The sequence below is a fragment of the Lepisosteus platostomus genome, chromosome 1 (genome assembly GCF_059453375.1).
Source record: "Lepisosteus platostomus isolate fLepPlt1 chromosome 1, fLepPlt1.hap1, whole genome shotgun sequence".
Taxonomy (NCBI): Eukaryota; Metazoa; Chordata; class Actinopteri; order Semionotiformes; family Lepisosteidae; genus Lepisosteus; species Lepisosteus platostomus.
In genome coordinates, this window is record NC_142611.1 from 40,066,907 (window position 1) to 40,079,338 (window position 12,432).

At 37.8% G+C, this 12,432-nt stretch overlaps 1 protein-coding gene and 1 non-coding gene across 2 annotated transcripts; both read left to right on the forward strand.

The window, feature by feature from the left end:
- Nucleotides 1-1,631: 1,631 nt before the first annotated feature.
- Nucleotides 1,632-1,802, forward strand: LOC148677936 (U1 spliceosomal RNA). Its single transcript, XR_015940246.1, has one exon. It is a non-coding gene; the product is annotated as a U1 spliceosomal RNA (small nuclear RNA).
- A 3,677-nt stretch (nt 1,803-5,479) lies between these two features.
- On the forward strand, nt 5,480-11,163 carry hs3st1 (heparan sulfate (glucosamine) 3-O-sulfotransferase 1). The gene is made up of 2 exons (XM_088628456.1): nt 5,480-5,819; nt 8,889-11,163. The coding sequence occupies exon 2, from the start codon at nt 9,016-9,018 to the stop codon at nt 9,961-9,963; it is 948 nt and encodes a 315-aa protein (XP_088484582.1). The 5' UTR covers nt 5,480-5,819; nt 8,889-9,015; the 3' UTR covers nt 9,964-11,163.
- The last annotated feature ends 1,269 nt before the right edge of the window (nt 11,164-12,432 follow it).

A 12,432-nucleotide genomic window follows, 5' to 3' on the forward strand; every position in this document is an offset into this window, starting at 1 on the left:
CATTATCCCCCTTGTTATTCGTTTTGGCTATGGAGCCCTTAGCCTGTGCCTTGCGCCAGGATCAGGCCATTAATGGGATACCAGTGCCTGGAAGTGGGGGAGGAGAGGTAAAGACATCTCTATACATGGATGACATCACCCTACTCCTCTCTGACAATGCCTCAATTAGCAGAGCTCTGCAGTGCTGTGATCGTTTCTCTTTGGCTTCCTCTGCAAAAATTAACAAATCTAAGAGTGAGATTTTTTATCAGAACTGGAGGGAGCCAAAAGAAGGACATGATCTCAGGCTGCAAGAGAAGAGAATTAAGGTCCTGGGGGTGTATTTTGGAGAAGAGATGGGAACAGTAAATTGGCAGAACAAATTGCCAATCTTAAACAAAAAACTGATGCAATGGAAGGACCGAGACCTCACCATGACAGGGAAGGTGCTGGTCATCAAAGCTGAGCTCTTGCCTGTCTTGAATTTTCTGGCTTCTACCTTCCCAATCCCACACCGTGTTGCGGCGGTGCTGAGGAGATTGATGTTTCAATTTCTATGGGGTGGGAACCAGGAAAGACTCAGAAGGGAAATAATGTACAGGCCACTACCCTCAGGGGGGAAGTCTGTCCCAGATATTGCTACGAAGCTGCTGTGCATTTTCCTGGCCTCTGTGCTGGGAGGCTTTGCAACAGCACCTGCAGCGCGTACCTGGACTTATTTTTCCAGGCTCTGGGTAGGTAGGGAGGTGTTCAGAGTGTGGGGTGTCAGACCCAAGCTGGATGTCCCACTCTCTGACACATGCCCTGCAATTTATGGGACAGTTAAAAGTTTTCTAAGATCTCACCCAATTGGCCATATTCCCCTCCGAGATGTCAGCGTCCAAAAACTGGAAGATTTTGTTTCACCCCAGAACAATAGGCAGACCCCTGTGGGCATTTTAACATCAGCCCAAACAAGGAAGGTGTGGAAACACACATCCTCTAAGTTTCTGTGCAACATTCACAGAGATTTAGCCTGGAGTGTCGTCCACCAGTGCTTACCAGTACGAACTTTCTTGTACCGTAGGGGCCTCACCCCCAGCCCTCGCTGCGTTAGGGTGGGCTGCGGCGAGGAGGAGACTGTGACCCATCTCCTGTGGTCCTGCTTTTTTGCTAAGGCCTTCTGGGCACAGTTTGAAGATTGGTTGCAAGCTCTCGCCCCAATTTACCCTGACCGCTGCTTTCGTCATATACGGCATCTCTCCTGTCAAACTTTCTCCTGACGTGTTTGACAGGATCTGGGCCGTGGTGAACAGTGGGAAAGATGCCCTGTGGAGAGTGAGGAACATGGGGCTGTTCAAAGGCATCGAGGTCCCAGTCAAGGCAGCAGGTAGCCTGGCCCTGTTCATCACCCGAGAGAACTATTACCTCAGAGATCTGTGGAGAGAAGGGAGGGAGGAAGCAGAAAATCTGCGGGAAATAGAGAGCATAGGTCAATATCTCAAGAAACTGTGAAAAACATTATCATGTTTAAGTAAAGAATGTGATTTGCACCAGAAAAAAAGAAATTGTTGCTATGTAACTGGTACCGTGTCAAAATGTAATGAGATGTGATCATATATACTTTTTTAAGTATGTATATTAATGTAAAGCTTTCTAATTTGTGATGTCCTGTATTTTTTTTGTGAAAAGAAAATAAAGTTCTTAAAAATCGAAATCGGTTCACCCAGGGCGAGGCTCAGCCATTGCACTCCGGCTGTGCTGACCCCTGCGAATTCCCCAAATGTGGGAATCTCGACTGCATAATTTCTGGTAGTGGGGGACTGCGTTCACGCTCTCCCCTGATGTGCTTGGTCCAATATCGGATACGGAAGAGTTACGACACCACAAGCTGCGATAGGATCCCAGTTCGAAAGGAATCGATGCCACTGCTGGTTCCCGGTTTCTTTTAGTTAGAGGTCTGGAGAAGCATTTCAAGCTGGTTACACTACTCCTTCCGGACATTCATTCCCTTTTCAAAGTCAGTCGTTTTGCTGTAGTCTGCATTATTTAGGCTGATTATCGAGGTTAGCCTTTATTTGGTCATGGGGGCCTCGGTACTGTATGCTAATTCTCAAGACAGTTTCACCCGTTTTCTGATTGCTAGGTTCTGTACCAGTGCAGACATGTCAAACAGTGAATGGCTGTACCTCTATTGTATCCGTGCTCAATGAATGAAATCAGTAATAAATGAATATATGTATAGTTATACGGAAAAAATAAATAAGGGCCTTGCTCAGGGGCCCAACAGAGTAGGATTCCGGCCACAGGATACAAACCTGCAAACTTCCAGCCACAGGGACAGATCCTTAGCCACAGAGCCACCACACCACAAATGTGTAAATACTGTAAGTACCTACTGCTCTGACTTTTATATGTACTTCCACATAATTCGCACTTGTTTGTTTCTTTAAGTTTGTGTTTCACTTTTGATTCTTCCAAGTCCACTGGATTAACTTTGTCAATGTATTTGAGATTTTGGAATATCTGAATTAATTATCATATTGTCCTTTCTATTTAAGACTTCAAAAGAGTTCAGTTATTTTATTTAGTCGATGTTGGACATTCCAAGATACCAGGGCAGCAAAATGTTTTGTAACATAGTGACATGATATTCAATATTTGGTTTTATCAGTGCATTGGTCAATTTTAACACAGTGTAGCATGCCTTGATTTAAATTCTAACCTTTTAACTATATAACATAATGTTTTTATTTTTTACTTTTGCATTGCTTTCCTGTCTAGAAAATGTAAACTATGTGCCAATATGAATACTGTGATGTTGCTGGGGGTGCAGTCATCAAAAAGGTAGTGTTAAAGGCGGGACTCAAGACAAAACAACCCAGAGCCAAAGTATACGTGTAATATGGTGTACTTGAATAAAGAAAAATAATTTAAACTAAAATATATCGTAGCTCGCAGGTTGAGTGTCTATCTCACTTGATTGCTGGGGGTAGCCAGTCTGCCCCCAATATGTCACTAACATGAAAAGAAAATAAGTGGCCGTATTTCAAAACGCAAACAATAAAAATATAATAGCTTTCTTTCAGCTCACAATTCCTAGTCTTTCTCCACGGTTGTTTTCTCCTGGCCTTCAACATTATTCAGTTCACTTTCTGTTGTACAGTACGTCTGAATTTCTTGTTTTCTTCTTTCTTTTATTTTCCTTGCTCAAGTTTAGGTTTGCTTTAAGTCCATACAGGTTTGCTTTACCTCCCTTATTCCTTCGAACTTTAACACAGCAATTTATTCAGCCAGACATCTTCCTAAAAGTTCATTTGCTTTGTATCATTTCAGACTTTACCAGTTTTTAAGTATGTACAGTACCTCAAGTATTTAAACAAAAATAATATTGCCTGCATCACAGTGCATGTTCACGGCTCAGCTCTAGGAAACCTGCTGACTCAGCAGTCAGCTCACATTGTCTGGAACAAGGTGCACAACTGCAACCTGTTCCAGGCACTATGTCATGCTGACATTTTGTGTGCTGGTTTCCTTCAACAGCCACCTTGGTGCAATTAAAGGAATTTTAAAAATCCATGACACGCACATGAAAAAAACACCCATTTCCTGTACAAAATCCTAGTGGCATCACAATACCCAATTTTTTTCCATAAATATCTTCTTCAAGCTTAGCGGCTTACCTTTTGAATCTGTAGTTTATTTTTGTATTGTTTCTTTTAATCTTTTACTCTTGTTGATTTTAAACTTCTGCCAAGTGTTTGACCAGATTGAATTTTTTTGTAAATCTTTTGAATTTCACTGGCTGCTTAACAGTGTTTATTAAGCCTTCTTTCTTGGTATCATCTGCAATCTTGACCAATTTACTTAACATACCACATTGCAGATCATTGATATAAATAACAAAAGGCACTTGTTCTAGTACAGATCTGTCACACCCTCTACAGCTAGAGGGGGTGCTTCTACTCTGTTCTGTCCCTAGTTTCCTGTGCTTGTCCTTCTGGTGTGTCTCTGTCTGGGGCTATATATTTCTGGGTCACGCTTTCTTTCTCACTCAGCATTGAGGTTCGGATGTCCTGAGACCCGCCTAGCACCAGGTCGCCCCACATCTGTGGCCTGAGGGCATAGGTTTCTATACGGCATTTCCTGAAGAGCTGAGCCCAGGCTAACCACTGCCCCAAAACTACGCATAGGGTCTTTTTCACTCTCCTGCCATTCCACGGTTCGTCCCTTCTGACATCCGTGACAAGATCCTTATTGTATTCACTTATCACATCATCATCACGGAGTCATTCACACAATATTATGAAGAACATTCTTCCATTGTCTTAATATGGGATGCTAATTTTTGAAAGCCAAGGAAAGTACCTGACCATCAGCGCACCTCATATAGCTTAGACAGATAGCTTACAAGACTATAAATAAACTTGTTACAATTAATGGTAAGCACTCACATGTACAAAATAATATGAAGTGTTTTGCGTTACCCTTTGTTCAATGTATAGTATTCTTTGTGGGTTTTTTTTGTCTGAACATTCTGAGAAATTTCACTTTTACCACCAGGAGCAATGAAAAGTATCCTCCACAAATCTGAAATGCAGCATTACATAGCAGAACCAGTTATATGTTTAAACCATGTATATTTTGCTTCAGGAACATCAGTCATCTGTCGAAAACAAGTTTATGTTTTCCTGAAACACAACATACAGAAGATATAATTGCCAACCATCTTATGTCTTAAATACAGACTGTCCAGTTAAAACTGGGGTGTAAGGCTACCCATTATTTGTACTGTTTTCTATCCATTAACCAATTCTCAGTCCAAATATATACTGACATTCCCCTGAATGTCTCCTGCCTGCAATTTGAAAATTAATGTTTCATGAGAAAATTTAACAAAAGCCCTCTGTAAATCTAAACATACCATATGGTATTCTCTTGTTTGTTACTATTGCTGCCTAATTCAAACAACTAGCAAGTTAATGTAGTTAAGCAAGACCTACCTTTAAAAAAAAAAGTGTTGGATAATCCTTATGATCTTATAAACCTTATGATTTCCCTATAGCAGATCCCCTTTATTAGTTTTAATTATTGTTTCCTTACATGTAACTGAAGTCAGACTACAGTAAGTACCCTTAAATAATTATGTTTTACTTTTCTCACTCGTTTTATGGATGGGTACTTCATTTGAAATTGTGCTGTCCATAGGTCCGATTGCTATTTTTACCCTCCAGAAGAATCCAAAACAAGGTTACACTGCTATTTATAATGTAATAAATAAAAATAAAAATAAAATAAAAAACACATTTTTTAAAAAAAGCCACTTTTATTTTCAGACGATATAAAGTATTCCGTTTAAGATAGAAGCACATTTATTAATTTACCCTAATTAATAAGCATTAAACGTGGGGCTTATAAACTGAAAGTAGCAAGGTTAAAAAAAAAACCGCTATGAAAGTAGATCGTAACTTCCGTGAAGGTTTACAACTCTGATATTACTGTAACTTTCGCTGGAACCCTACCTTTTTCTTCTAAGAATTACGCTAAAGTGAGTCACGGAAGGAGGGGCAGTGTTAGCGTCCTGGGCGTGTGATACTTAAACTGGAGAATAAGACTAGTAGGAATCATAAGCCTTTTACAACTTCACTTGTGCAGTTTGCTGGTCAAGGTAGTGTAAAAATAGGTTCAGTTGCTGCCGAGATTTTCGGGAGGTTATTACCATTTGAACAGTTCTTGTGTACTCCGAAAGAAGTGGCGGAATCCTGTCTTGACTTTAAGTGTCACTGATCAAGACAGAGTGTACAAAACCACCCAGGAATTCTTTTTGTTTCAGAAGGACATTCTGTAGCAACTGCTAGACGGTAAGAACAGATCATCCGCTTTTTCTTTTCCCTGTGGTTTAGAAATGTAAAACAGGCAACCGTGGTTTTCCGTTGTAACTGAAATAACAATGTCTGCCTCGCATTTAACATGTAATACTAACTTCTAACTTAATGCTTATGTAACACTGCGAAATAATCACGTAAAATGTAAAGTTCGATAGGGGAGGAAAGAATAAAATGTGGTTCAGCCACCGAAATAGCCAAGTCCTTAAACGCAATACCGAACCAATTACTGTTATATTATGTAGCATAAAGAAGACGAAAACTTATTTGTACATTAAAAAAGATACATATTACAGTAATTGTGTTGTGTGCTGAAGTTGGGGGAGGGGTTTGTACCTATGCTAAATATATTTTATTAAACCGTGCTGTGCGCTTGGAAAAAAAAAGTTAAGTAGATTTACGGTGTTAAAATATTAAGTTTCCATAGCTCAAGTATTATCATTGTCACCAAAATGTTATCGTTTTCTTTCCAACAATATATACATATCCTTTGTAATTGTCAGCATAAGGTGTCATTGTATTTGTAAACATCTGCAAATACTGTATGTACAAGACGGTGTTCCTGCTGTCTTTTTTGACGTTGTGTGCGTCTGTGAATCACTTGAGTCAGTGTATAGTTACTAAATCAGACGGGCTCTAAACAAACTTTTATAAAAACCAACGATGTATATTTCTTTCATTAAGATTTCAGTTGACCAAATCATTTAAGAGAAACGCCGGTCATAGGTATGATACTATTATCGGGATGTTAACATGAGAGAAAAATGAACGCAGAAGAAATTAATCCGTGATGAAATACGATTGAAAGCAACAACTGTACGGACGTGCAGTTATATAAAGTATGTGTTAAAATCGGATGTTTAGATCGTATGCAGAGAGACGTAATTTGCGCTTTATTGAAATGTATTGTATTACACACGGGTTTTAGGCTAGACTTCTTTACACTTCTATAAACCAAAGCTACAAAACGCTGTGATCATACCAATTCTAATTGATTCAAAACTGCTTTATTCAGATTGATATGTACCTTGTAGGGTTGCAAACGTTTATATCCGGGATAAAGAACAAGCAAAGGGTTTCGCGCAATTTAAACTGTAACGATTTATTTTGCTATATATAAAAATGTTGATGGATAATAAGCGGTAAAATAATACCCGTGACGTTTTACTCTACAAATGTAATTCGCAGTGTTGAATCACAAATTGAACATCTTTTAAAACCGTTTTTCGAACAGCGTTCCCAATTTTAAACCTTCTTTAGATTAATTCCTAAATGTTACAGAAAGCATTGTTTTAAGCAGATGCCGCTATATAACTGGATTCTAAAATTTGATAACAATGTTAAATGTACAGTGAAAATGTACAGTGAACAAGCCTCGTGTGAACTAGTGCCTTCAAGGATTTTTCCTCTCTACGTTTGCTTTCCAAATGGGGAGAATTCAAACAAAATAAAAAAATCAATTTGTTTGGATGGACATGCCGGGTCTGGTATTATTGCCTTTCGTAGGCATACGATTTCGACAAATGCTACAGAATCAATGCATCTCTTTGTATCACTGTCAATTACAATTCAGAAGCAGAAAGCTAGTGTTTGAAACTTTGTTATAATAAATACCATAACCTAGCAATAAGAAATGTTAGACACGGACATCTGACTGAGGCAGTAAGCATTGGATAATGAGTAGCATCGCTGTTTTGCGGCAGCTGGAACTGGAGCAATTAAATGTTACGTTGGTGTTAAATTTACGAACGTTCGCTTTTTTACGTGAGGAAGTTTTTTTACGTAAGTTGTGAATTTTTATAGTGCAGTGAAACTAGATGGGACGTGACGCTTTCTGTGCAAAACAATACATTAAATTATCTTTTAAAACGATAAAAACATGACTTTAATTAGGCTGCTAATCAGAATTTTGATAAGTTGTCTCTGAGAATCAAGTTTAATTGTTTTTTTTCCCCCTTAATCTTTAAAACTAAAGGAAACCACCCCTGTTTGTACCCCCTGTCACTTTCTGGCTCATAATTCAAAATAAAACGTGTTTTTAATTTTGTTGAGAAAAAAAAGTGAAAAGTAAAAATGTGTGTGGGAGGTCCATGTCTGGATCATGCTGTGGTTATAATATTATTGAACATTCAAGAACAACGTGCAGCTGAAGTGCTCATTTGCTAAAGATAACTTTGAATGCTGATTACACCAACATATGAATTACGAACCCAGGTCCTCTTGCATAACATTTTAAGCAGAGAGTTCTTCCCTTTGCATTTGCAACAACAGAAATACTGAATAATTACCACAATGGAAATTACCTTGTCTGGTGCCAAATCAGGGTGGCAAGGTGGTGCAGTGGTTAGCATTGCTGCCTTGTAGTGCTGGAGCCTTGGGTTCAGTTCCTGGGGTGTTGTCTGTGGGTTTCCTCCAGATGCTCTGGTTCCCTCCCACACTCCAAAGACAAACTAGTAGGTTAATTTTCTTTTGTAAAAATTGGCCCTGGTGTGAGTGTGTGCGTGTTTATGTCTATGTGTGCCTGGCATCATGTCTAGGGTGTATGCTGCTTTATGCCCAATGCTTCCTGGGATAGGCTCTGGACCATGACCTGGAATTGGATGAAGTGGTAATAAAATGGTTTATCTGGGCTTGGCCATCTGTTAGGTGTATCCATGTTGCATGTGAAATGTTTTTTGTTTTTCTTTAAAACATTAAAACATGCTTTCAAGATTAAAAACATGAACTCCCTATAATCATGATGGTTCCCTGATGCACAGTTTTACTTTTCTGTGTTAGTAATCTGTAAAAAATACATTATGGTCTAATAAACTTAGACCCTATAAGTTTGAGTCATATTTGTGATTTCTGCGACACGATTTGAATGTGGAAAGTTAAATTAGATGTAAATTAAATTACACATCAGAAGGACCTAAGATTAGTAATACAATATACATTTCTTCAAACAAATCTCCCATCTATCAAATGTCAGAGTGAACAGTTTTTAAACATGATCGGAAAATCTTTTAAATATCTGTCATGACACTTATCTCCATTATTTTTCAGTGACTACCTTATTTGAGAGAAATTCCAGCATTTTCAAGGATCTGAAGTTCACCGGCTTCTTTTCAATGTGGGATAAAGTTTTGTTCCTTCCGCCAGGCTGAATTTGACCAGGTTGAGGACCTCTCTGATGGCGGCTTTCCTGTTTGGATTGTTTTTCCTTGTGGTACAGCCACCTTCTGTTCCTTCCAGACCCACTGAAAGCAAAGATGGTGGTGTTGGTAAACAGGTTTTAGAAAATGTGGTACATGGGGCTTCCTCACACCACAGTGACTCAGAGCTGCCTGTTCATTCTAATGGAACTATCCAACAACTGCCTCAAACCGTAATCATTGGAGTAAGGAAAGGGGGTACAAGGGCCTTAATTGAAATGCTCAGCCTCCATCCTGACATCACAGCAGCAGAAAATGAGGTTCACTTCTTTGACTGGGAGGACAACTTTAAAAAGGGATTTCAGTGGTATGTCAGCCAAATGCCTTTCTCTTTCCCTCATCAGATCACAGTTGAGAAAACCCCTGCCTATTTCACTTCCAGTAAAGTGCCAGAGAGAATTCATCACATGAATCCTGATATCAAGCTTCTTCTAATACTAAGAGACCCAACAGAGAGAGTCCTGTCAGACTATACGCAAGTTTTTTATAACCGTCTTCAAAAGCACAAGCAATATCAATCCATTGAGTCAGTTCTCATTAAGAATGGGGAAATTAATTTGGAGTACAAAGCTTTAAACAGAAGTCTTTATTACCTGCACATGCAGAACTGGTTGAAGTACTTTCCTCTCGACCACATTCATGTGGTAGATGGAGATCAGTTAATCAAGGACCCTTTTCCTGAAATGAAAAAAGTTGAGAAGTTTTTAAACCTCTCACCTCAAATCAATGCATCAAATTTTTATTTCAACAAAACAAAGGGCTTTTACTGCCTGAGGGATCATGGCAGAGAAAGGTGTTTACATGACTCAAAAGGAAGGGCACATCCTCATGTAGCCCCCCAGATACTTGACAAGCTGTACAATTTTTTCCATGAACCTAACCGAAAATTCTTCGAACTCATTGGCAGGACCTTCAGTTGGAAATAATCTGTATCTGTGTCTAGCAAACTGAGCCTATTCCAGCAGTATAAACTATGCGTAGTATTCATAGATAATAAATCTTAACTGTAAATTACCACTGTACAGTATAAATATTATATAAGCTAAATATATTTTTTTACGTTTCAAAAGTTAAAGTTTAAAAAACAATTGTATGATTCATTTTTATTTTTTATTTTATTTTTCATAGAAAGCATGGTTCCTACTTGTAATGCAATTAAAATTGTGAATGTGTGTTTTCTGTATTTTGATGCCCATAGAAGGAATGGCTTGGTTTTGTGGATACCTGTGCAAGTCGATTATTTTTGGTTTTCACGGTTTGGGCAGTTTAATTTTTATATACTATTTAATAACACAGCTTTAGTTTTATTTGCACACAGTCTGACATATTCACAGACTTTTAGGAGTGTATTAACATAAAATCACTTTATTAGCCCTATACAACTTCTTGCATTAGGAATTCATCTTTTTGCATACCCCAGCTTGCTCTCCATGAGACATAGACAGAGCACAGGGTCAGCCATTGAACAGTTCCCCTGGAGCAGTTGGGGTTAAGGGCCTTGCTCAGGGGCCCAATAGAGTAAGATTCCTCTGCAAGCTGTGGGAATTAAACCAGCAACCTTCCAGCCACAAGCACAGATCCTTAACCACAGTGCAAAGAGAACTGCTTTTGTGCAGCCTAGTCTGAGCAGTTACCTATTTAAGGAACCATTTCTTTATCTGAGGTGAATTTAAATGATCTAAAAATCTCAGAAATGCACATTTTATACATATGGAATCAGCAGAGTTTTGAAGTAATCTGCTTGATTCTGACTGAAGTTTTTTCTTTATTTAGTCAATCCTTAAAAAACTTAATACTTTGGTCAAAACAAAACAAAAAACACTTAGCTATGTTCAGAGAGAATAGAGAACATTTGAACAAAACTGGAATACATGTGGTATTGTTTTAGAATGTGTTTACTGCTCATTTTTATTTTGTCCAATGCATTTTAACCAAATGCCATAAGAAGAAATGTTTTTTAAAAGATTTCATGTCATTCTTAGTTAAAATGTTCATGTGGTGCTGACAATTTTCTTGTTTTGTGTTGTTCTAACATAAAATGCAATTGTCTAGCATGAAATGCATTTTTATTTGCTAAATAAACATGTTTTCTGTATGAAAACAGCAGACTACTGTCAAACCAATAACATATTATTTTTTCATGCTTTACATGTAGTGCTTACAACTGAAAATGGAACACATTGTTTTTCATAATTAGTTTTTTTTAAATACATACAATCCTGTTTCAATTAGAATTATTGTTAACCTTGTACCAGCTCTCTTCTAACAAAATAGATGTAAAACAATTTAGCAATCAAGCTTCCTACCCTTTGAAAATGAAAGTGTGGTTCTCAATCTGGTAAAAAAGCAGATTTGTTGTTATCAGTTAAGATTTTCATTATGATCTGGGCAAAAGACTATAATTCATCTTTCCTATACAGAATTTCTGACAAACTACAATAATCAAACAAAAATGTTTTGTGTAGATCCATTCCTGGATCAGTTGAAAACCTTTAATAGTTAATTTTCTGTTTGGTTTCGCAGCATTTAAGATTTGTTGCAGAGTTTATTGATTTTGTTTGCTTAAGAATGTCAAGGGTTTGACTTGCATTAACTATTCCTTCAAAGAAAAATTGAATTAGAACAAGCAATTTTACACAATTGATTCTAAAAATAATTTTCACCCAAGATGTCAGGATATTTGTATTTAACATTTCTTGTTTTATTGCACCTTACATAATGCTGTACACAGGAGGTAAAATATATAATACTACTGGATACAGAATCCAAGGTGTAAAACTACCTTTCCAACTGTGATTTCAAAACAGGGACCAGGTGAGTTCCTGACAGTCTTGGGAAGAGAAAGTACAGCTGTGGGGTCAAGCAGCAAAAGGACAGATATGAGAATGGAGATACATCGAAAGAATCTGTACACTGTAAATCGGATGGAGGAGTGTGGGAACAGTGCAATGTGAGTATGTGCATCTGTGTATTTGCTCTCATGATGAGAAGGGCTTAAAAACGATACTCAAGGTATATCATTATAGAAATGGCAGTGTATGATAATGCCTCTGCTATAATACAGACCTACATGTTTAAATGATATTATGTGGCTCTGTTATCCTTAGTGTTTTAAACATTCTCACTCCTAAGGAATGCAGACCATAATGAAAGGAAGCCACAGTTTAAAGTCTGATTACAAACTTCACAATGAAAGCTGTTCGCAAATTGCTAAGTTTTGCTGTAGTAAAATGTTAAGAATTCTTCTGTTAAATGCATTCAATTTATCAAGAAAAATATTTACTTTTGGGTTAACATTTTGTCCAACATGTTGTGAAAACTTAAATGTTTCTATCTGCTTTTACTTTTTACTTGTAATATTGTAAAGACATTGTCCATTGCTGCTGTATTCCATG

Bases quoted from the DNA above. Each gene is read 5' to 3' on its own strand.
- hs3st1 (XM_088628456.1), top strand. From the start codon at position 9,016: ATGGCGGCTTTCCTGTTTGGATTGTTTTTCCTTGTGGTACAGCCACCT.